This window comes from Cibotium barometz, chromosome 32 (assembly GCF_041138505.1).
Source record: "Cibotium barometz isolate CiBa-2024 chromosome 32, ASM4113850v1, whole genome shotgun sequence".
NCBI classification, from domain to species: domain Eukaryota; kingdom Viridiplantae; phylum Streptophyta; class Polypodiopsida; order Cyatheales; family Cibotiaceae; genus Cibotium; species Cibotium barometz.
In genome coordinates, this window is record NC_141077.1 from 2263297 (window position 1) to 2287534 (window position 24238).

The following is a 24238-nucleotide window of genomic DNA, read 5'->3' on the forward strand; positions in this document are numbered from 1 at the left end:
CGTTCTCTTGGAATACATGTGGTGTTGTGTCCTATTGAAGAGCCTAGTCTCAACTTGAGTGATGTCTTGGGTTAAGAACACTAGTAAAAGGTTGACTTTGAAAGTAGAAGAATTTTCAACTCTATGTGGCTTGATTGCCATGTTCGCCCCATGCATCATATTCAAGGTTGTATTGCATGTCATTTTCGAAGTTCCTTTAACACGTTATATGCTACCAAAAAATATCAAGAATTGGGAGTTAGTGCTAGAAAACCTCGAGGTTTAGTTTGCTTTTTCCTTGGTTGACATAGTGATATCCTAACTGAAATCTTCATTGCCCTTTTTTTTATCAAAGAGAAAATTATTTATTGTAATTATAATCATGGAATTATGTCTTCTTTTGAGTTCTAGATCTTCATTAGTTTATTTACTAATATTGGTTGAAAGAAAAAAGCAGTTGAAAGTGGTGTTTTGTGTGTTTCAAATTCATATTTCCATTATGAATTTGGAATTTGGAACAAGCCCTATGTTGAAAGTTTATAAACAATATAATCACTTTGAGAATTAAGATTGACCAACCTTTACAACATGACATTGTTATTTTTCTATGTATTTCAAGTAAGCTATCAAACATGTAAATGCTTTACACATTTGTAAACATCAATTTGGGGGGGGGGGAGGCAAGAAAAAACTAGCAAGTCTTGTATTCACTATACATATTCATGCGATATACATATTAATTAATTAATGAATATGAGAAGCAAAGGTTTCGACCTTCGCTTCTCACTCTCTTAGGCCATTGTCTCTCCCCCTCTCTCTGAGGTGTGCCTGTCTGGCTCACTTGGCCTCTCTCCATGCTCCCTCTGCTCTCAACTACCCCTATCTCAAGCTCAGCCAGCATCTCTCTCTATTCACACGCTCTCTCCCAACATCTCTCCATTTGTGCGCTCTGTCCCTCTCTCTCAAGCTTACACGTGAGCTCTCCCTCCACGTTCATCTCTCTCTCCCTCTCTCTCAGGCTCACATAGCATCTCTCCCTCCACACTCATCTCCCCTCTTTCAAAATCGGTGTCTCTCTTTCTTCACGCTCTCTCCATCTCTTACACGTTTTGCACAGCATTCATTCGAGAAAATTCATTCTCATTGTCACATGTCAAACCCATATTGACTCTAATTTCTAAGGTTTTGGCCCCCATATTCACTCTAGTTTTTTTCTAAGGTTCTCTTCTCTCAAGTAATTAATTAATGCCATGGAAAATTTGGCACCCATATTGGAGTAATGCTTTAAGTTTGAAAAGTAAAAAAAAAAGTCCGCATAAGTTAGAGTTTAAAGGAGTTATCATTTAGGTGGATAGGTGGCTATGTGATTTTTAGATTAGGATAGAAAATCGCCATTCACTAAAGGGTGGTTAATGCTATGTGTATCAAGTGTCTTATATGGCTTATTTTTGCATTGAATGGTGTATTTTTCAAACATGTAATTGCAAATTTTTGGTGAGTCATGGATGGTGGGCTCTTCAAGCGCATCACGAGGTTATTTGTGAGCTATACTCATTAGTGTTTACTCTTGTTGTTGGGTTCACATCGCACAACCTAAATGCTAAATGGAGGAAATAATTACAAATATTTTTTCCCAATGTTAGTTATGAAAGACAACTTCATTCTAGAATTAAGGTCCTTGACACGACCCTCCAAGGATGGTGGTTCCAAATACAACCTCCACTCTCTAGAATGGTTGAGTGGGGTGGTATAAAGCTTAGCTGAGAAGGTTGTAGAGGGCATCATAATCCTTTTAACTTACACAGATGATTGTTGGCCAATGTGAAATTTGGGTTTTAAATGGCTGCCATGTCAATATGATGCCTTGATATGAAATCACTTTAGGGTGAGTGTAAATCTAGCCTGGGTAAGCTTAGAACGACATATTTATTCATCCTTACAAGCTCCAGGACGGGGAATGGGGACGATAGCCGAGTGGTTAAGGTGGTGCCCTTCTCCTCTGAGCTTGCGAGTTCGATTCTGGCCCACCCCTTCCCCTCACCCCACAAAAGGGTGAAAGAGTGCGTTTCTCCTTAACAAATCGAAAAAAGGAACAAGCTCAAGGATTATTCGATTACATTATATATATTATTAGCAAATATCAACATATCACATCAGATTATGTGGGGTCAGATGGGGTGTGAGACAGGGCAGGGATGGTGGCCAGCCAGTTCACACCAGAAAAAAGAAATCCTAGATTTCTAAAAGATAAGAGGAAAAAATCCCTTCGATTTGATCCTTTGTATTCGAGCTTCCATGTCTGATTTGACCCTTCGTATTCGGGCTTCCATTCCTGATTTGACCCTTTGTATTCTGGCTTCTACTGCTGCGTTTTGCTTCTTAATGTATTTGACATACCGCAGCAACGTGCGGGTTGAGTACTAGTAAACTTTAAGCACTCACACGGTTGGGTCTTAGGTTGAAGGTTCAAACCCCAAGGGTTGAGGGTTGTTGCAGGTGACCCGCCTTTGTGGCCGGGATGCGATTCACGTCGGCCGGTTGTGAACCCGCCCTTCTATAAACTTTATCCAATTGGCCGGCAAGTGGCGCGAACGATCTCCCGCCAAATAGAATCTCTCCTCCCCTCTCTCTCTCTCTCTCTCTACGATTGGTGTCGTAGATCTCGAAACCCTATTTGCTTCACCTTGCACGATTGCCTGTATGTCGAAGTTCCCGAAAACTCGTTTGACCGCTAATCCCAACAACAGCTCCAAATCTTTGATGTGATGCGCGCTTCCCAATCTGGCCTTTGTCTCCATAACAGCTATTGCCTGCTAGGCAATGGCCGTGCCCCCTGGCCTTTCCCTTTTCGGAGCTAAAACTGAAAAAACCAGCGCTTTGTTTTATCAAGCCTTCGCCGCCTGGCTTCCACTTCGAGGCCACCATTGTTGCAGAGTTGTCAGCTGAGGCAGGGCGATGCAGGGCGTGATAGATTCCCCAATCAAGCAGCACTTTTTGGCAGCCCTCTTGAACAGCAAGCCTTGCTGCAAGGTAAGCTCGACCCATCCCCTTCATCTCTGAGTAGTAGAAGGTATCCTATCCAAAGCCCAGATCACGTTCTAGCATTGACAATTTCAAATCAAGCGGAATCATTACAATTTGTAGGTTTGCTGTACATTACCAATCCATTTTAGAGGTAGATGTAGTAGAACACGTATATAACATGGGCAGATAGATCAAGGTTAACATAGCAACCACCATTCCCATCCACCAATGGGACAGCCCAGTGCACCCTTTCTCCAATGGTATGTGAGGGATGAAATAATAGCCTTGATGCAAAAACTTACTTTTGCCTGCGACAGGTCGTGATGGTTAAAAAATGTGGTCGACCCTGACTACCCCAGTGCGGAAGCGGGGCACCGGGACATGTGATGTACGTATGCCGGAGAACGCTTATAGATGGACACCATCACTGACATAGTCGGCTCTGACCAGCTGATGTGTTGAGGTCCGACGACTTGTAGAGTGGCTGTCCACACGCATTCTCTAGTTCTAATCCAGCCTGCACTTTGTTAATTGCATGCTCGAGTGGAATTGGGCACTAGCATGGACATTCAATGCTATGATTGATTGCCCTTGCAATGGGATGACTGTATGGAGTTTTGCTAACCAGTGTCATTTGGGCGTAGAGTTACAGAAGAGACATGACTTGTACATGATTGCAAGAAGTTTAGCTTTCTTGCAAGTAGCTATGACCTCTGGGAAACTGACAGCAGATCAGTGGCTATGACAGAGGGAACTGTGCTTCGACAGCATTAGGCTTACTGGGTGGTGGTTGCATTTATCAATAACATGACTCCTTGCAAGAGCTCACAACAAAATCAAGAGGGTTCGGTTTTCCTCAAAGAATTGGTGTAGTCTAAACCAGAACCAATTAAGACACTTCGAATGGATTGAAGCAGTAGAGAAAGATTGAACACGGGCCCTTCTTCTCCACCACAGAGCTTAGTTCAAGGGAACTTGAGCTTGGGGAGTTGCACAAGGGATCTTGGTTTTTGGTTTTATTGGAAATGTTTTTCCTCTGCCGGTTTCTTGCGGAAAGTGTGCCCCACACTGTGGCACCAAAAAACAGCAACCTTCGCGCTAAGACTGAGCCTTTTCGGTTGGGTCCAAGAAAGGGCTTTCTGTTCAAGGGTTAGCTTGGGTGTGGTCTTGGCAAGCTTGGAGCCCGAGGCCCCAGAAGGGTGCCTGAGGTCTCCTGCCCGACATTCTGGGCTTTGGGTGTTCGGGTGTTCGGGCTTGCGTGATGAGCCCACATATCCACGCACCACTCTTCCATAAAGGTGTCCATACTGGGTGTCTTGGCTATCTTCTGGGTGGGCTGTATCCACAGCCCCAAAAAAAAATCGGGCTGCCTTGTGGTCGATCTGGTCCACAGCCCAATGAATGCACATGACTGTGCACACCTGGAGATCTTGGGCACGTTGCTGTCTACCTGGTGGTCCTTGTGTCCGGCTGTCCCAAACGCTAGACCAGCTGCCCATATCTGACCTCGTATCTTACTCAGATACCTGCTGCAGCCAAAGGACATGTTGATGTGCTGACATGGCAATACGCTAACCTTATTGAAGTGAATGATCAAAGAAGCTTTTGTCTTGCTGGAAGTCATGTCAGGTGCTTATGCAAGGCCTTGCAACTATCATTTTGTATAAGGTGGACTTGATGGTGAGGGTGGAAAGATACCTGGGTGGGCATTGTAACCATGATTATCTCGTGGGTGATACATGAAGTTTTAGGATGAAGCCCATTATTGTAGCCTCGTACATGTGGTGTGCCTAAGTTTGCACTCTTGTAGTTTCATCTTTCCATTGCTCTATGTTTTGCTTGTTTCTTATGCAGGAACTGACTCAAAGATTGCTGTACAAGAAAACCACATGTCTATGGAAGCTTTCTGTGCTGGTATTTGTTGGATTATGCGGGATGTACATGTGTATATCCAGTGTCAAAAGACCAATATTGCACCACAAAGCCAGAACTGACTCTTCGGTTTCTGGCAAAGCAGGAATAAAGAGTTCCTGTTTGGAAGGCAATGCTTATATAGCAAATGCTGTACACTACCCTCAACCCAAAACCTTTGATAGGTATGTAGGTATTTCTTTTTCTTTATACCCTTGCAAGCATTCGTGTTAAAGGGACCTCATTTACACAGAATGATTTACAGGAAGGAGTGTAGGTGCACACCTGTACATTATTTTGTGATTTTTTCTATGCAAAGATCGGGTAGCGGGTGGTTTGAGACGCTACTAAATAGTCATCCGAACGTAAGCTCTCATGGTGAAGTTTTCTCAGTGGATAAGAGGAGGGAGAACATGTCAACAATCACGAAGATTCTGGACACTGTGTATAACCTCGATTGGGTTAGTAGTGCCTCTAAGGACGAGTGCACGGCTGCTGTTGGCCTAAAATGGATGCTTAATCAGGTCTGTATGTGTGTGGTGCTGTTCGTATGCAACCTCTTATGTATGTGGATATGCTGATGCGATGCTTCACATGGCAGGGTTTGATGGAATACAAAAGAGAAATCGCAGCATACCTGAAGGATAAGTCAGTCTCGGTTATCTTCCTCTTTCGCCGGAACATTCTGAGACGTTATGTCTCTATTCTAGCAAACACATTCGATCGAGAATCAAAGCAGCTAAACGGAACCCATCGTGCTCATGTGCACTCCGAGAAAGAGGTAGGTAGCATGCCAATCACATCGATTGTCCACCATGTCATGGACAAAAGCATGTATTTTGGCTCAAATAATATCCAGGATTGATGGGTTATGTGATCTGATGTACCCCATGCAAGCATTGCTGATCATGATTAATTAGCTGCTGTTAGTCCCATTATTAAGGAAAGTTTAGTAGGTTGGGGTCTTGCTTGGCATGTCGTTGGAACCTTGGCATATTTGCATATGGTGTCATGGCATTTTTGTCGATGATTTGCAGGCAAATTTACTTGCCGAATACAAGCCACTAGTAAACTTGACGTCACTGATTGCCTACTTGAAACGCATAGAGGAAATCATGATGGATGCACAGTTTTCTTTCAACGGCACTCACAACATGGTTTTGTACTATGAGGATCTTGTCAAGAGCCCACAAGTGAGTTCATCTCTTGCTCCTACACATAATAAGCAAGCAAAGCTTTTCTTATTTCGATATAGACCACTAGGTTCAATTGACGGTATAGATTGAATCTATGGTCACACTTTACACTTTGATTATATACTACATATATATACTAGGATGGGATGCATACTTGCAAGGGCCTGCGGTGGTAATTAATGCAGTATCACATGCAAGGACTTTGTTAAAGAAGGGGATGTTTGCCTTGTTTTTTTTTTTTTTAAATGTAGGAGCTGAAGAGGGTTCAAGAGTTTCTACATGTCAAACAGAGAAAACTTGAGAGTAAGCATGTCAAGATACACACCCTTCCCCTATCTGATCAGATAGAAAACTGGGTGGATCTCTCAAAGCGGCTTAAAGGAACAAAATATGAGTCTTTTGTGTACTGAAAAGGGTCAACAACATGAGTAGGCAATGCTTTTAGTACGAGACATGGGTGTGGGTTGATATCAGCTCACCTGGATCAAGACATTTTGATCCTTGGAGGGGGCTGGGCAACAATCACCCATTAATTAATAAGGCCATCCATCTTCAGCATTAGTGCAAACATTACATAGAAACTTTGTATGAATGAAATAGGGCTGTCGTGGATGTTCAGTGGCAAGGTCTTGTATCTCTAGAACAGCTCCGGCTTCAGTGTACAATCTTGCATTCCTTCTTCAAGGCTTTCTAAAATTTGGGTTATTCTTGTAAACTCATATTTTTGGACGTGCCAAAAATGAGGCAGCTAAATTTTTTCAAGAGAATTAAGTTTTATTTCCATGTATCCAAGTTTTTTTGTGATCATTATGGGTGACTAGTGGAGTAGCTCGTGCAAATGCACGGGCATGACTCAAGCAAATGTAGGTCGTAGCTCGGCTTGTTGAGCTTGCGACCCCCTCTTGAAAAACAAATACTAAAATGGATAAATAGTCAAGTAACAAAGCAATGACAATTTTCAAACGAAGAAAATGTTCTGAAGTATAGTGAGAGGACTTGTTGCTGAAGTATAGTGTGAGGACTTGTTGCTGGTACAGGAGCAACAGTCTGTCCCCCCTTGTATCTTGTCACATGACAAAATCAGATGGCCACCGAGTGTCCCCCCCTTGTATCTTGTCACATGACAAAATCAGATGGCCACCGAGTGACACATGGGTGAATGCTATGGCAAGGGCAAGAATAATAGTGTAGAGATTTATGTAATATCAAACTTTATAATAAATGTTAGCCCCCATAATATATGTATGCAACATTTTATATCAAACTTGCAATTGCCAAGAGATCGATTTCTCTCTAAGAGTTAGAGAGAAGAAATATGAAATTTTATTGAGAAAAAAACGTGAAGGAAAAAATACACACTAAATATGTTTTGAATTTTATTTACTAAGCTTGATGTCCTTAGAGTGCATTCCCATAGAGTGGGATTGAAGAGGTTGGGGAACCTCTTCCTTACCTGTGCACACTCTTACATCACCTATGCACACTCTTACATTGCCATGCACAATCTAGCATGGTGTATCTCACCACTTATTACACTTCGAGATGTGTATCACTATACACATTATCGGCATGTTATTCACATAAACCACTTGTTACACTTAGACTATATAGTTGTCTAGCGTAGTCCAGTTGTTTACTTTGACAACACACAGTTGTCACACATGGCTCTACTTGTTTCACTTTAATAATGTACACCCGTTAAGTATGGTCTCAAGATATACTAATAACATTAGGTAACTAGTAGTACCAATTCACTAGCACGGCACACTAGCGTCTAGACGTTCTCGTTTAGCCAAAGGGTGGACATTATGTAACATACATTGCACACTTGCATGGTAAGTACACACTCTTAAATTTCCATGCACCCTCTTACATCACCATGCATCCTCTTATATCATCATGCACATGCTTACATTCCCATACACTATTACATTACCCATTCTTACATCATCCATGTACATGCTTACACTCCCATGCACCCTCTTATATCACCATACACGCTCTTACATTCCCATGCACTATTACATTACCCATTCTTACATTATCCATGTGGTGTGCACAAAATAACTATTTGCATTTAAGTAAAAGCAGAAGCATCTATATGGACATGAAATATTATTTCCCAATTGGGAGATCTCAAAATGGGAGCACTTGCTAATGCTCCCTTGAGAGTATTATATAGGCTTGCTAGCATTCCTCTATCCATTAAAAAACAACCAAGAGTCCATAAAGAGGGGGAGCTATGTTGGCATACATGAAAACGAAACGTTGGTAATAAAACTGGCAGGTCCCATGAATCTAAAGTTGGTAGGGGGTGGCAACTTGAGAATGAGTCCCACCTTGCTATCATCTGTGGAAATGCCTTATTCTAAGATAATGTGTGCCAAGATCACTCCATGTTGAACTCAAAACTAGCACTTCACAGGAATAAGAAAGATTCTATAGAGTCTACATCTCTCTGGCACTTTTCTTAATTTACACCATAGATGTGCTTTCAATTTAGAGTTGACACAAAGTCGTCTATAAAGACTTTAGAATTTCTGTAGATACTCCTTGTAGGCTATGCACATCAAGCGTTACAAAGTCCGTGGGGCATTGGTTAAACCAAACGGCATGATATGGTATGAATATGTGCCCCATTCTATGGCAAAAGCCATTTTATGTTGATCCTTTGGGTCGATCAGTACTTGGTTGTAGCCAAAATATCCATCAAAGCCTCCTTTCTTGCTACTCGCTCTCCAGTACATGCTCTGTGAAGGATAACGATGGATATTGATCTTGTATCATGGTTGCGTTGACCTTTTTGAGGACCACATAGCCTCTAATGTTTTTTCATTTTTCTTGGGTACTATTATTTTACGATGGGTGATATCCATTTAGTGTGCTCTATTTCATAGATGAATCCGGCATCTATGAGTCAGTCAATCTCTTTATAAACAATCTTGGAGTACTTATATTCTCTTTGCTTCACTCGCCTTGACTCTTCCACCATGGGGATGGTATGTTTGACCACTTCAGGAGGTACATATTTCATATTAGTGTACTTTGAAGCAAAGCACTCTTGGAATTCAACGAGCAGGTCAATAAGGTCTCTCTCTTATTTTGCAGAGAAGTCTTTCCCGATATAGATTGTTTTTGGATCCTCACTTGGACCTACTAGATTGATCTCCTCAACCTTGTCTAGACCATCATAAGATGTTCTAGGCTTTCTATCATGGGATTTTTTAGCCTTTTCATATTGTACAAAGCGGCCCACCTTGTAGGTCTTTAAGTGTTCGAAAACCTATTTGGTTTCCTCCGCTGTAGTGGTTTCCTCATCCATTCTTTTTTTTTTTGGCTTTTTTCTTAGCTTGCGCGCCAAATTTCTATTTCGAGTCCTAGAAGAAAAGTGAGAGAGTTTCTGGGTTATGATTGTGAGCTCGGTGACTCTTCCCTTTAGTGGTTACCTTGTTAACTGAAATGGGAAACTCATTAAGCTCCTTTTTCCAAGCTTGGTAGAAGTCTAAATGTACATTGACAGCTTCTACATACCTCAACCAGTGTTCTTCATATTCTATTGGGAAGATGTAAGCCTCTTCTCCCTTAAAATTGCTTGTTGTGGGGGTCTTATGGGTAGATTTCCCTTGTATTCACCTCTTCTATGCTCACGGGTTTGTTTTTCGTGGTGTCAAGCATGCATGCAACACTTAGCATATAGAGAGACGTAATCTCTTGTCCATCTACCGTGGAAAACCTTGTACTAGTTTGTTTTAGAAGTATATCTATGGTGGCAAGAATGTGCATCCACTTCTCAGAGTCTTTCAGCTCTGGAGAGGTGAGAATTCCATACTATCCCTTTCATCTTCCAATGTCTTATTACATGTCTGACATAGGTGCACTGTTGTAGATCTAGCAGTAGTCACTAAATCTTCTACCAAAGGTCCCCAACTCATTGGATGGATCTTACAAATGCGTAGATTAACCTTTAGTGTTCGATCATTTTTTCGAATGTAAATGTGATCCGTATCCCAATCATGGATAATTCTGGTCTCTCTCATGAAAGGTCGTCTAGGATGCAATCATAGGAAACTGGGTGCTAGCCAAAGTTCATCACAATAAAGGTGAATGGAAAATTCATTCTAAGAGTTTTAATTTTCAAATTCTACAGAAGACACATAGCCTTCGGCGGCGGTGGCTCCGTTAGCTAGTTTCACAATCAATGCAGTGTCATCCATAAGAGGTTCACCCCATTTCTCCCAGCACTGCTTGGTGTGACGTTTCTCACTCCTCCATCGCCATCTAGGATAGTGGTGACTTGAAGCTCATCGAAAGCTAGGGGTAGTGATGTATTAAGTTTATCTCCTTAAAAATATTACCCTAACTTATTCACCCATACCGTGGGTGCACCTGCAATTTCGTCTGGTTCTATAGGTCCTTTATCTTCTAACTCCTCTAGACTCCTTGGTTCCAATTTATCCTCCATTCCAGCTTCAAGCCTTCGCTCCATCCAATCTTTCAAATCCTTCCATAGACTCGGGCTACCTTGAAGCAAGGTGCCAATGGGAATCTGGACATGTGAAGATAAAAACGAAGAAAGACTAGCATTGTCTCTTGAAACGGGGGTGGACTTATGAGTTCGATGATCCATGTTCATGCTTAGTCTTCCTAGAGTGTTCGGTATTGGGACATGAGTATTAGTGTCAGATTTCCTTAGGCAGTCATCCGTCAAATTCTTAAGATAAGCAATAACTAGATTTCCTTGGACATTCATCCCTCAGATTTCCTTAGACTTCTTCCTGGTGTATGGATAACTGTATAATCAAACTCGTGTAATAACAATACCCATCTAGCCATCCTCTCCCTGACAAGTTAGGTTATTCACCATATAAAGAAGAGCGTGGTGATCTACATGAAAAACCACCCTGTTGGCCAAAAGATAATATTTGAACTTCTTGAGAGCATATATCATGCCTAATTCTTCTCTTTCTGTAACTAAATAATTCCTTTCTGCAGTAGCAATTTGCTTGCATAATATACTGGTCTAAACCAACCCTTTGTCTTCTCCTACATCAGTACAGCTCCTACTGCAATATGGGATGCATTAACAAAAACATGAAACTCCAAATTCCAGTCAGGTGGCTTGCCACCACCAACACACTTTGAGGGGTTAAGTGCTAAACCCACCATCCTACATCTCTCAAAGCAAAGCTTGATGTGTTTTAATGATCAACCATTTTCCCAAACACACTAAAATCATCTAGAAAGACTTTCATGAATGATGTTAAAAATGGTTCAAACACTTCCTGTACCCACTTCTGAAATGTTGGGGGAGCATTTTTCAGTCCAAAATTCATCACATTACTTGCAAATACTCCCCATTCTGTTATAAATGCTGTTTTGTCCCTATCTTCTGGTGCCATCAGTATTTGATTATAGTAACTAAATCCATCAAGAAAGCTATATACTTCATGACCTGAGGGTATCACAGAAGGGTAAAGGGAATGGATCTGAAATAGTAGCTACATTAAGTTTCCTGTAATCAACACATGCCCTGATTTTCCCGTTCTTCTTAGGTACAATTACAATAGGAGATAACCAAGTAACCTCATGTACAGGGTAGATAAACCCCACTTTCAGGAGTTTATCAATTTCTTCTTTCACCTGCTTTGCAAAGTTAGGGTTCATCCTATATCTCTGCTACACTACAAGTCTGGCATCCTTCTTTAGGTTGATCTTATGCTGGCAGAACCTTAGATTAATATTGATTCTGACATTCCTTGGCTCCTCCTGTGTCCCTAAGTTCAAATCCTAAAGTTCATCTTCTTTAACCCTAGATGTCTTGGACATATGCTCCTTAAAAGCTCTTTCTGTCCTGGATAATTGCTTGTATCCCTTCTTTTGTGTTCTCCATTATTTCTTCATCCTCTCCTTCTGTAACTTCCTTCTGCATTTTCAGGTCTAATTCCTAATCTATTTTTATGGCATGTTGTTCCATCTTAAAATCCTTTTGAAAAGCATATTTTTGGACAATATTTTCTACATCCACCTCAAAGACAGGGATAACTGAAGGATTTCTCCTTAGAAACTCTTCTTCTTCATCCTCTTGCAATTCTGGTACCATATTGATTGCTTCTACCATCAATGGCCTGAAAGCTTTAGGAATGGTCCTCTTGGACCCCATATCCATTTTGACCTTCTTTTTTTCCCTTCTGATCACTATTTGGTCAGCTCCCCAATCCTGCTTCACTTTGGCAGTTCTCAACCAAGGCCTTCCCAATTGACGTTGGATTCATTTATGAAATTGAACATACGGAGTGGGTATCACCGATTGTGATAGTGCCCAAGAAAAATGGAAAAGTTAGGGTGTGTGTCGACCTCAAAAAGAGTAGCAGGAAAGGAAGCCTACAGCTTCCTAGATGGGTTCTTAGGATACAACCAAGTACTAATTGACCCTAAATGTAAGATTCCTCCCCAGCCCCTCAAGATGTCCAGTTTTTGCCCCTGTAATCAATCCCCTTTTTAGAATAATAAAAGATCTTGTTTTTACCTACTTTGGCCTAGAGAGAGAAAATATTCTAGAGAGAGGTAATTCAGTTTTTAGATATCTTTGGATGGAAAAATATCCCATCTTATTAAAATAAATTTCCCCGAAACAAAAGTTTAAAAAGAAATTCCTAAGGTGTATTAGAAATAAATTATAATATGCACAAAAGACCTTAACCTAAGGGATCCTATTTTCAGAAAATTTTGGATTAAGGTCCAAACAAAGGTTTGACATGCCAATGAGATTAATCCAAATGTAGGGAGGAGATAAATTGAAGAATAAAAGAAAAACCCCCCAAAAATGAGTAAATACTCACATAAGATGAAGAGTGGACTAAGGACAAAAAAAAAGAATTAAAAAACTAAATTTTGACACCTCAGTGTGGGGATCTCCCCTCATGAAGTAGGCACCTTTTTCTCATCATTATTTCCAATTTTGAATCAATAAAATAAGATATTTTCATCTCTCCTCTCTCCTGTTTCAAATCTAGATCCAAAAAGTAAGCTGAACTGATCCAAAAATGATCAAAAATTGACCAAATTGATCTGGAAAATTCTAGAATCAGTTTGCTTGGTTGGAGGCTCACTTTTTCCTATAAATAGAAGCCTCCCCCTTTTGTAAAAGCTTAATGGTGTTTATGCAATGTTACTCTACTCCTGTCTCGAGCCATCTACATTGAATTTTTTAATAATTCAATTGTTTTTGGCCTAATCCTCTCCAAAGTGAATTGGTGGCCACTATTGCTTCAAACAAGAGTAGAACCCTCAATCTTTCAAGCCAAAGGAGAGCTTACAAGGTCCATGTAAGCTATTTTTTTAACTTGTTTACGAATTTTAATAAAAAATCTATGGTTTTCTTGATTTTTTATGTTTTGCAAATGATTGAATTAAATTCAAATGCTATGCCTTTGATGAAAAGGCCGTCCCCTTCTCTTCTTTACATTCCAACCTTTCAAAATCCTAGAAAGATTAACGAAGTGGTTAATTAAACTCTTTTTATTGTTACTCTCTTGAATTTAGAAAATTGTGTAGATTAGAGTTCTATAATTATAAATTGGGTTAATTAAGTTAAGTGAAGAAAGATAAAAATGAGAAATAGTCAGTCATACAAAGGAGGTTATGGCAAAATTTTCCAGTATTTTGTGAGAAAGAAAGTTTATTTTTATGTTATTCCAAAAGAGTAATTCCCACCATTTTTGCATCTAAAAGAAATATTCTAATTACTCCATGTACATATTCACCTATGAATATGCATGGATATCACTGATATTAATTATTATAATTTGATTTCTATGCATGGAAAGATGCATAAAGGAAATTTTTTATTATAAAAGTGCTATTCTTATTAAAATTGATTTCTATGCATAGAAAGATGCATAAAGGAATTTTTTTGAATTACAAAAGTGTTATTCTTATTAAAATTGATTTCTATGCATAGAAAGATGCATAAAGAAAATTTTTTTATTACAAAAGTGTTATTCTTATTAAAATTAATTTCAATGCATAGAAAGATGCATAAAGGATTTTTTTAATTACAAAAGTGTTATTCTTATTAAATTTGATTTTTATACATAGAAAGATGCATAAAGTAATTTTTTAATTATAAAAGCTTTATTCTTATAAAATTTAATTTTTATGCATAAAGAGATGCATAAAGAAATTCTTTTTATTTTAAAAGTGTTATTCCTATTAAATTCAATTTCATGCATAAATAGATGCATAAAGGATTTTTTTAAATAAAAGTATTATTCCCATTGAAGTTGATTTTTATGCACAAATGGATGCATAAAGAATTTTTATATCAAAATTAGAATTCTCTTAAATTCTATGAGTATTTGATAAATGAATAATTAAATACTCGAAGAGAGAAATTTCTATCGTTTTATATTCACACAGATTGTAAAAAAAGAAAATCTATCGAGATCGAAATATTCAGATAAATGATTAATTTATTCCTCATTAGAATTTGTAACTAATTTAGAAATGAGTTAAGTGAATATTCAAAGAAAGAAATTTATTGATAACTGAATTACCAAACCTTTTCAAGAAAGATAGTTCAGGAAAAATCTTATCCGACTCCTCGAACCTTGAATCAGACTATGATCAAGACTAAACTCACTCGTCAGTTTCGAGGAAAGAAAGTGTGACCAGTTTAGAAAAGTACACTCAAAAACTCCCACCAAATCTGAAACTAAGTTTGAGGCCCTTCGAATTGATATGTGGATCAAGGTTATAGAATTTGAGAAATCTGGTATGAAATCCTGAATTTCGATCAAGAAGTTTTGGGGATACTGATTCAAGAAATACTCGTTATATTCAAAAGAAAATCAAACTGAAAACTTGCTTAGAAACCCTGTTTTCTTAAAGGATTGTCTTACGTCAGAATGTTGGAGGGAGCATTTGGTATATGTTTTTCTAAGGGAAGTTCGGTTGCAATCAGCTGGCGCGGGGAGTGTTCAAATGACGGCTCCCCAGCTAGCGAGGGGAGTGTTCAAAGGACGGCTCACGCGCGGCAAAGCTTGCCCAGGTCTTGACGAGCCTCGGTATGGTTGAAAAATGTGCGCTTCCGGTACGATGCGCGAGGGCCGACGAAGCGATCCTCCCTGAGTGAAGTGCCAAGACCTACGGAGGATCCTAGAGGGTTATGACGAGGAGATGCATGGGCTCTGGGTGCCTATGACACCCAAGCGTATGTCGTGGAAGATATGTATGATGGACGAAATGATTATTGTAATCTGTTACTGGATCTCGTTTTTGCTGACCAGTTGGTCTCAAATGGAGAGTCCAGAGTGATACTGTTTTTTGAGAAACAAGGGACTAGATGGAATTTTTGAGTTATGACATCTGTAACCAATAACTGTTTGCCAATGGATTATTTTACATATTAAAGTTTTAAAGAGGAATATGTGCGTATCTATATTCGAAAGCAAAAGTTAAGAAAGGCATTCAATTATGGGTGGGTGAGTAATTGTCTGGTTCTACCGATTCCACTGGTTGGTGGCTAACCCATGGGCCAGATGGGGTTAGGCTGGAATTAGTGGAGTTTTAATAATTAAATTGAAATAATAGGAATATGCTTAGAATTTGAGTAGTTAAATAAAAACCTAAAGAATTTCTCAAATGAGTAGATCAATGGCTGTGCCTGACTTCGGTTAGGAAAAAAACGTTGATTTCCTCAAATGATTAATTCAACGGTGGCTGTGCCTGATTTCGGTTAGAAAAAAAGCGTTGATTTCTTCAAACTAAGTTAGTGATAGTTTTCCTTCTATCTGGTTTAATCAGGTGAAGGATAGTTTAGTCTCTTGACCTCGTTAGAAAATTCGTTAAGAAAATCAAAAAGGTGGAATCGTCCCCATTTTCTAGGTAAGGGAAATTTTCTCGATTTTGGTTTCGAAATGACCACCAAATTAGTCTCGTGTCCGAACATTCAAGGGCGAGGCCCCGAGTGGGAAACCCTACCCCGCACAAGAGGAAGCTACTTCCGCTGTGCTAGCAACCGGTAATCCCTTGCGCGGAGGGGGCAGAGGGGTCTCACACTAAAGACTAATATAAAACTGCTTTTTCTACTGAATGGGATACGTATGCATACAAAGTCATGCCCTTTGGATTGACCAATGCCCCTGAAACCCTCCAATGCTTAATGTGTACAGCTTACAAGGAATACTCTGGAAATTCCTAGAATTCTTCATGGATGACCTATGTGTCAATTCTTCTTGGAAGGAGCACCTTGCATATTTGCGTAAGGTGTTAGAGCGATGCAGACTATATTGCATCTCGCTGAACCCTCTTAAATGCCAATTCTGGGTTCGACATGGAGTGATCGTAGGACACATCATCTCCACGCAAGGAATATCAACTAACGACAGTAAAGTGCGGCTCATTCTCAAGTTGTCGCCACCTACCAACTTCAAGGGCATCCAACGCTTCATGGGACATGTCGACTATTATCGGCAATTCATTTTTATGTATGCTGATATTGCTAGACCCCTTTACAAACTCCTTATAGTTTTGGAGTGGACAAAAGAATGCCACAAAGCTTGGAAAGTGCTCTAATTCTTAGATCCCCCAACTGGAATCTCATCTTCCATGTCCATATTGACGCCTCAACATTTGCCATAGGGTGCGTGCTGGCCCAACCTCGCAAATACAAGATGGACTTGCCTACCATTTGTTTTTCCAATCGCCAACTTAACAAAGCTAAGAGGAATTACACCACAACCGAGAGAGAAGGATTAGCTATGGTTTACACGGTTAAGAAGTTTTGCCATTATCTTTTGGCGACCAAGTTCGTCTTCTTCATAGACCATCAAGCCCTCTTGTACCTCTTAATAAACCCTGTATGACAGGAAAAATCACCAGGTGACTGCTTATCTTGCTAGAGTTAGATTTAATTGTGCTCTCAGCATGTTCTAGCATACCACATGTCAAGTATCCCCAATGGTAAACAAACAATGGGAATAGATGATGATTTACCAGATGCCGCCTTATTCCAACTTTGCGTAATTCCTGAATGGGGTGAAGAAGTGGCTCACTTTTTAGCCACTAGCTTACCAGTTGATCCTCTCCTCAACAAGGATCGCGCCTGTCGCTTAATCAAAAAAGCAGCCCCGTACCAACTAATGCCGGTCAACTTTACAAACAAGGCAAGGAAAAAATTCTAAGACGTTGCGTTCGAGAAGACGAATATGTCCTCCTTGAACATGCTAACTCTTCCTGTACTGGTAGGCACTTTGCCGTGGACATCATTACTTGCCAAGTTCTCACAGTTGGGTTATGGTTGCCCACCTCAATGGCTAATGCTGCTGAGTATGTTAAACGATGTGATGAATGCTAGCGCATAGCAATCCCTCATTTCAAGGATCACATGCCCCTGAACCCCATTGTGTCCTTACAACCATTTGAAAAATGGGGCATAAACTTCATAGGACCCATTAGTCTAGCAACCAAATACACTCAAGCTAGATATATAATTGTTTCCATGGACTACTACACCAAGTGGGTAGAGGCTGGCGCCACCCACAAGGTTGATGCTCAATCAATGGCCAAATTTCTCTATGAATCTGTAATCACACGCTTCAAGTGTCCTCTCGAGCTTGTTAGCAACAATGGAACACATTTCATCAACAAAGTAATCAAATTCCTTTTGCAAGAGATCCTTGTCACCCACAGGAAGTCCTTTTCTTACTATCCTCAAGCGAATGGCCAAGCTGAAAGTACAAACAAAATCCTCTTCACCATTCTCACCAAAACAGTAGAGGCCAACCGCGCAAATGACTAGGAACAAAAATTGCTGGTTGCACTTTGGGCTTATAGAACTTCATATAAAGCAGCAACTAACACTACCTCCTTCAGTTTAACTTATGGCATTGAAGCAGTCATGCCCATGGAGTTCTTAGTCCCAAGCCTCCGTGTCGCAGTGCATGAAAAAATCATCAAAAATTCTTTGAGCTATCACCTGTTTGAACTTGAAAGGCTTGATGAAACCCGCCTCCTTGCACTCTACAGCATGATTGTCGAAAAGCTTAGGCGTAAACAATGGTTGCACGACCAGCTTAAGGACAAACAGATGAATGAGAGCAACATGGTCCTCTTATTCAGTACAAAAACCCATAAGAAAAATCTTAAACTCCGTGGGTTAGGACCTTTTCTGGTTTCTAAAATCACACCAGAGGGTGTTGTGCGCATTGAAACCCTTGATGGTGTCGAGATGGCAAGTGTGAGATCCCTGTCCGCACCATGCGACGGATTTGGGGTACTAGCAGCGGAAGTAGCACTTCATGTGGATATCCGAACAAGAGACTAATCTGTCGGTTTTTCCAAAACTGAACCCAGAAAAACTTCCCTTACCTGGAAAGCACGGGCGATTCCACCAAGATAACTTTTTACTCTAACGTAGTCAAGATCATTACTGATCACGCTGATCCGACTGCACCTATAAAGATACTCGGTTGGATCAAGGAAGAGACTTGCACTTGGATCATTGGGATCAACGCTTTTTTCCCCATCAAGAGGCACAGCCGTTGATTCCTATCCATAGAACAATTACTATCCGGGATTTACTTTATCTATCGTAATAACAGAAATTGAGTCTCGATTTACGGATCCATCAGTCCAGCCTAACCCCATCCGATCCCATGGGTTAGCCAACCGCCCAACCACTGTAGTGATAGGATCCAATTTGGAATTTGGTTAGGTTTTGTCCCGGGTACCAACAAGGAAAAGAGTTCCAAGGCCCCCTAGCCGGAAGTTCATGCAAACATAAAACTAGCCCCACCACTTACACACCCAATATGAAATTGCCTTTTTCTTAGCATCAGCTAACTTTAAAACAATCCTTTAATGAAACCATAGTACCACTGATCACAATCTCCCAATTTATCCGGTTGATTCATAATTTCCCATCAGAGTATCTATGGCATCATTGGCAACTAGAACGCTCACCACCTGTCCACACAGGGGCCTTTTCAATAGTTCCTAGCCCATAATACTCGGCAATATAATCACTTATAAAAATCAAGATGGACTCTTGTTGAAGATCAGCAAGATCAACCAACAGATCCATATAAAGAGCCATGGACTCATCCATTGAAGACCAGCAAGGTCAATCAACCAGATCCATGCCCGGTTTCACAAAACAACTCTTACTCCTTGTTCCAATATCTTCCTCGACGCACGTGTGGGTATCCTAGGCGACCCAGAGCCCAAGCACCGTATGGTCAGCACCCTCTAGGATCCTTTGCAGGTGACCTAGCGCTTCACTCATAGGCCGCTTCCTTGGTCCCTCATCCACCGTACTGGAAGCTCACCATTTTTAATCGAACCGAGGCTGGTCAAGACCTCGACCGACCTTGCTACGCGAGACGTCCTCCATTGACTCTCCGTCAGCAGTTGCAACTTTAACAGTTAGGTCTCCACGACCTTAATCACAAGACGGTCAAAATGCTTCCCCAGCATTCTTGACATAAAACAGCCATTTACAAACAGTATTTACAACAGTTTACAAATACAGTTTCTATATTAACTCTCATTTTTCCACATTATCCCTCATTAATCCACATTACTTATTCCACATTCCATTTATATATGTACTCATCCAATCACATCATTTTCCATCTCTTCACTTCAGATTCCTTCACATCACATATCATATATTCACATCCATATCCACTCCACATCCACATCCACATTCACATCCATACATCCACATCTACATGCTTACCTCCATTTTCACATCCTCATTTATACATCCACATTCATACATACACATCCATATCCACATCCATACATCCACACCCACATGCATACATCCACTATCACGTCCTCATTCATACATCCACATCCACATACATACATACATCCACATCCACATTCACATTCACATTCACATCTATACATCCACATTCCCATTCACATCTATACATCCACATCTACATCCACATTCACATCCACATCTACATCCACATTCACATTCACAACTATACATCCACATCTACATCCACATACATATATACATCCACATCTACATCTACATCTGGGTGGTTGCAAGATGAGGTTATCTAGTTTCATGTCGTGGGCGCCCTTGGCTTTAGCTGAAAAACAGGCATTTTTTCAAGAAGAATAGCCAATCTCTCATAGTTAGCCAAGGAGTTTCACTTCAAGGTCTTCTAATGAAACATCATATGCAAAGTTGGGCACCTAAAACTATAATCTGATCGAATATCCAATAATTGCAAATCCCCTTTTCTTTGGGAACCAAGTTTGTATAAAGGCCCTGTCCTAGGTTTAGACAGGTATAATGAATGTGAGTAAATTACCTATAACTTTTACATTATTACTCATATGATGTTCCCACTTTGCATATCACAAATACAAATAACATAGAGCTTAACTTGATTTATCGAGTAATTTTTGATGTGTTCTACTATTTTCTATATTATTTAAAAGATATTAGAATTGTTAAAAAACATACTATTTTATCCTCCCACCACATCTACCATTTAAAATGCTCAAATTGTATGGATCTAGTGATGATTAGATTGGGAAAGATTAGTATAATGTGGGTATAAGGTAAAATTACAAATCTAACGGTTTGATTTTTGTAGATTTACTTTGGAAAATTTATTATGACTGTCAGAGGCCCATTAAATCAATAGTAATTTAATTCTAGAAAATTAAATATTGAATCTTTCAATCTAAAAACTCAAGGGATCAATACTCTTGTTGCCATGAATTTATTAAAAAAAATTTGGCTTGATTTGAGTATGGGAAGGTCCATTTTCAATCCTCCCAAGTGAAAATTCCCATATTGTGTCCACTCTCCCCTTTTCAAGTCTAAAACCAATCCTAGTTAGGTTTGGAAATCTAGGCTTGGTAAACTTCACAGCTTAGGTTTCATTCCATGTGTGAGGCTTGGGTAGGCCCAAACCTTATATATACATGCCACTTTATGTCCACGTGAGCATCGAGAGGATCCACATAAGCAGCTTGCCACCTCAGCTTGCCACCTCCACCCTCCATGTCAACATGGTCAACCTAGTTGACTCCCCACCTCATCATCCTAGTCATCATTAATGCCACATCATCTTGCCACCTTTGCATGCCACCTCGTACATGGTGACATGGCATGCCACATCATGGAATTGCCACATCAACCATAATAGTGCCACATGTCAAGAGAATGCCACGTGTCATGCACGCTTGTGACACGTGGCATCTCCTTCCCACCTCCCCTCTTTTTTCAAAAACATATTTTTGGAAAAGTTAATTTAGTAATTTAGAGAAATAGAATATAGAAATTTAAATAATAAAATATATATAACTTATTAAATAAAAGAATTTAAAATCACTAATTTTAAAGGATTATATTTTGGGATTAGATCATTAAAAATATTATTAAAGATCATATTATTAATTTTAAAAAAAATAAATTTTTTAACTTTATATTTCTTGAAAATTTTTTATGTAGAATAAACCTTTGAATAAAATTTAAAAAAAATACTTTATTTAAAAAAAGCAGTTATATAATTATAAAATAAAAGATATCTTTAAAGATATATTTATATATCTAGTAATGATAAATATTTAGACTTGTTAATAAATATTATAAATAATATTAATTTTTAAGTGGATAATAGTTTATCTTTAATTATCTTCATGTTTATCTTAGTTATCCAATCAATCTTAGATAGGAAATCGAGTGAGATTTGAAGTGGATAACCTATTTTTCCTATATAATCACACATCTCTAGTACTATCCCACACTTATCTCTAGTACTATCCCATCATTGAGCCTTTATAATATTTTCTCTCTTAGCTTCCTTGAGAATGGGTTCTCAAAGTCGTAGGAGTCGAAAACGTGATAGGACTAGACTCCCCCCCATCCACCAAGTTCAAGAGGAGGAGAGGAGAAGGGTAGCTCGTGAGAGAAAGAGAGAGTGGAGAGCACGTCAACGAGCAACACCTTCCGTTGGCGATGATCCAAGCCTTGCTCCTCCTCTTCCACTTCCTCTCCCTTCGCCCTCTTCCCCCCCACTACCACTTAGTTTAGATAATCCACATGAACCCGCCCTTCTTGAGTCCTCTCTTCTACAAGAACCCACCCCCCCTCCTTTGGGCGCCGTTCGTGTGGATAGGAAAGAACTATCAAAGTCAGGGGCACATCGTCGTGCCCATGCAATCTTCCATTCCTATTTCAAAGACCTCACGTCTTCATCACAGGCATGTGTGCTTGATGCTTTGATTGATCTGCCCAACATGGCCAACTGCAGGGCGCTTTCCGACATTGGAGGTCGAAGAGAGAGGAGAGCTGGCATGGCGGTGCTACAAAGTGTTCGTCATTCCTATATAGTTAACAAGAAGAGGAACTCTGCGGACGCTTTGGCTGCTCGACGGGCTATTGTGGCAGCCATAAGTAGCTCCCAAATTAAGGGTAAGGTTAGTGCCACATCTCGCATCCTTTCCATAGCACCACATGCACTTAGAGTTGGGTCTATTAGGCGACAAAGTTTAGATGCCAATGAGGTTGGTGCTATGTGGGCGAGTAGTGGTCGTGTAGCTAGGCATGATCGCCTACTAGATGAAACCACTAGAACCTTGATAGAAAGTTTTTGGGAGGAGAATTGTCGTGCATCGCCAGTTTTCAAGAAAGCTTTGCGTAAGAGAGTGACAAGAGGAGTGTTCATTGAGCACGGTGCTTGCTTTCTTGAAATGTCCCAAACTGAGTTGTATTCTCAGTTTGTGGCTTCGTATCCAGAGCTTAAAATTGGGCAAAGGTCATTTGAGGGGTGTAAGCCTTGGTTTGTGAGGTACTCACGTCAGCGTGACACATGTTGTTGTCGCTACCATGTTGAGTTCAAACTTTTTTATGATGTGTTCCGTTCTCTTAGTGGGCATAGAGAGTTGCCTCGTAGTCCACGTGATTTCATCCACTCTCTTTTGTGTGCACGCACGGAGGATGCCCAGTTCCATAGGATGCCTTGTGTGGAGAGCAATTGCACATCATGTGGTTCACTTGCACATCTACAGATGGTAGATCTTGATGCAAGTGACCAAGAGATAGTGGCATGGCAACGTTATGAGTATGTGACACACCAGCTCCAGAGTGGTGGACAGTCCAGGAAGTTGCAGTTCGTGGACAAACATACACCACGTTGTCACTTCACAGCCACATTTAGGGAGCAGATCTACCCCTACATATGGCACAGTCATTGTGCCAAGTGGCAGGATCGTCAGTTCCGAGCATGCCTAGCAGAGTTTCCTATTGGTGTGGTCGTCTCTGTGATTGATTTTGCAGAGAACTACACTTTCACACCTTTTCAGGAGATACAATCTGAGTATTACTTCTCAGAGCAGGTAATGGTTATATTTTGTAATATTTGTTTTATGTTTGAGCTACATTACTTAATTGATTTTTTGTGTCCTAAACGTATGTATTGCTTACCTCACCAGGTTGCTATTTTGGTCCACATTAGCTATCGACATGCAGAGGCTCATGTAGATGGGATAGCGAGTACCCCCGAGAGCCGTGTCATTATTCGAGAGTATCATTTCTATATCAGTGATGATCGTTCACATGATGCACATTTTGTGCAACACTGTTTTCGTCTCCATGACGATTTTTTAGGAGATTGTGGGATCAGACATGTCCAGCGATGGGTTTGGTCGGATGGTTGTGGCGCACAGTTCAAGTCATCACGTCAATTCTATTGGCTCTACAGGTAGTACTTATGGCTTTCTTACATTTACAATTAAACTAAATTCACTAGAACATCTTAAAGAAAACAATAACTAAGACTATCTTTTATGGATTTATAGGTGGCATGTGCAGTCTAGTATCCCAGTGATTTGGTCATTCTTTGAGACTGGTCACGGGAAGGGTGAGCATGATGGTGCAGGCGCATGTGTGAAACGTGCCTTGAGGCGTCATCAGCTGCGACAGGATGCTCAGCGGTTCAGAGATGCGGGCCACGTAGTCGAGTGGTGCTCCCAACATTTGTGTGGGAGTGCAGCATCATCGTACCCCAAACGTGATGCTCGGATTGTCAGGAGATTTTTTTGGCATGTGGATGGTGGCATGATTGACCGTAGAGCCTCCCATGATTGTGACA

General features: G+C 40.3%; 1 protein-coding gene across 2 annotated transcripts; it reads left to right on the top strand.

The window, feature by feature from the left end:
* The first annotated feature begins 2577 nt into the window (after nt 1–2577).
* On the top strand, nt 2578–6897 carry LOC147619736 (uncharacterized). Of its 2 annotated transcripts, XM_086825567.1 has the most exons (7): nt 2609–3009; nt 4858–4917; nt 5021–5099; nt 5180–5438; nt 5516–5695; nt 5952–6107; nt 6362–6897. In XM_086825567.1, exons 2-7 carry the CDS (start codon nt 4893–4895, stop codon nt 6518–6520), a joined length of 858 nt encoding a protein of 285 aa, XP_086681693.1. In that variant the 5' UTR covers nt 2609–3009; nt 4858–4892; the 3' UTR covers nt 6521–6897. The 2 variants fall into 2 exon arrangements, with proteins under 2 accessions (XP_086681692.1, XP_086681693.1); XM_086825566.1 differs by having other exon boundaries at nt 2578–3009; nt 4858–5099.
* Nucleotides 6898–24238: the final 17341 nt, after the last annotated feature.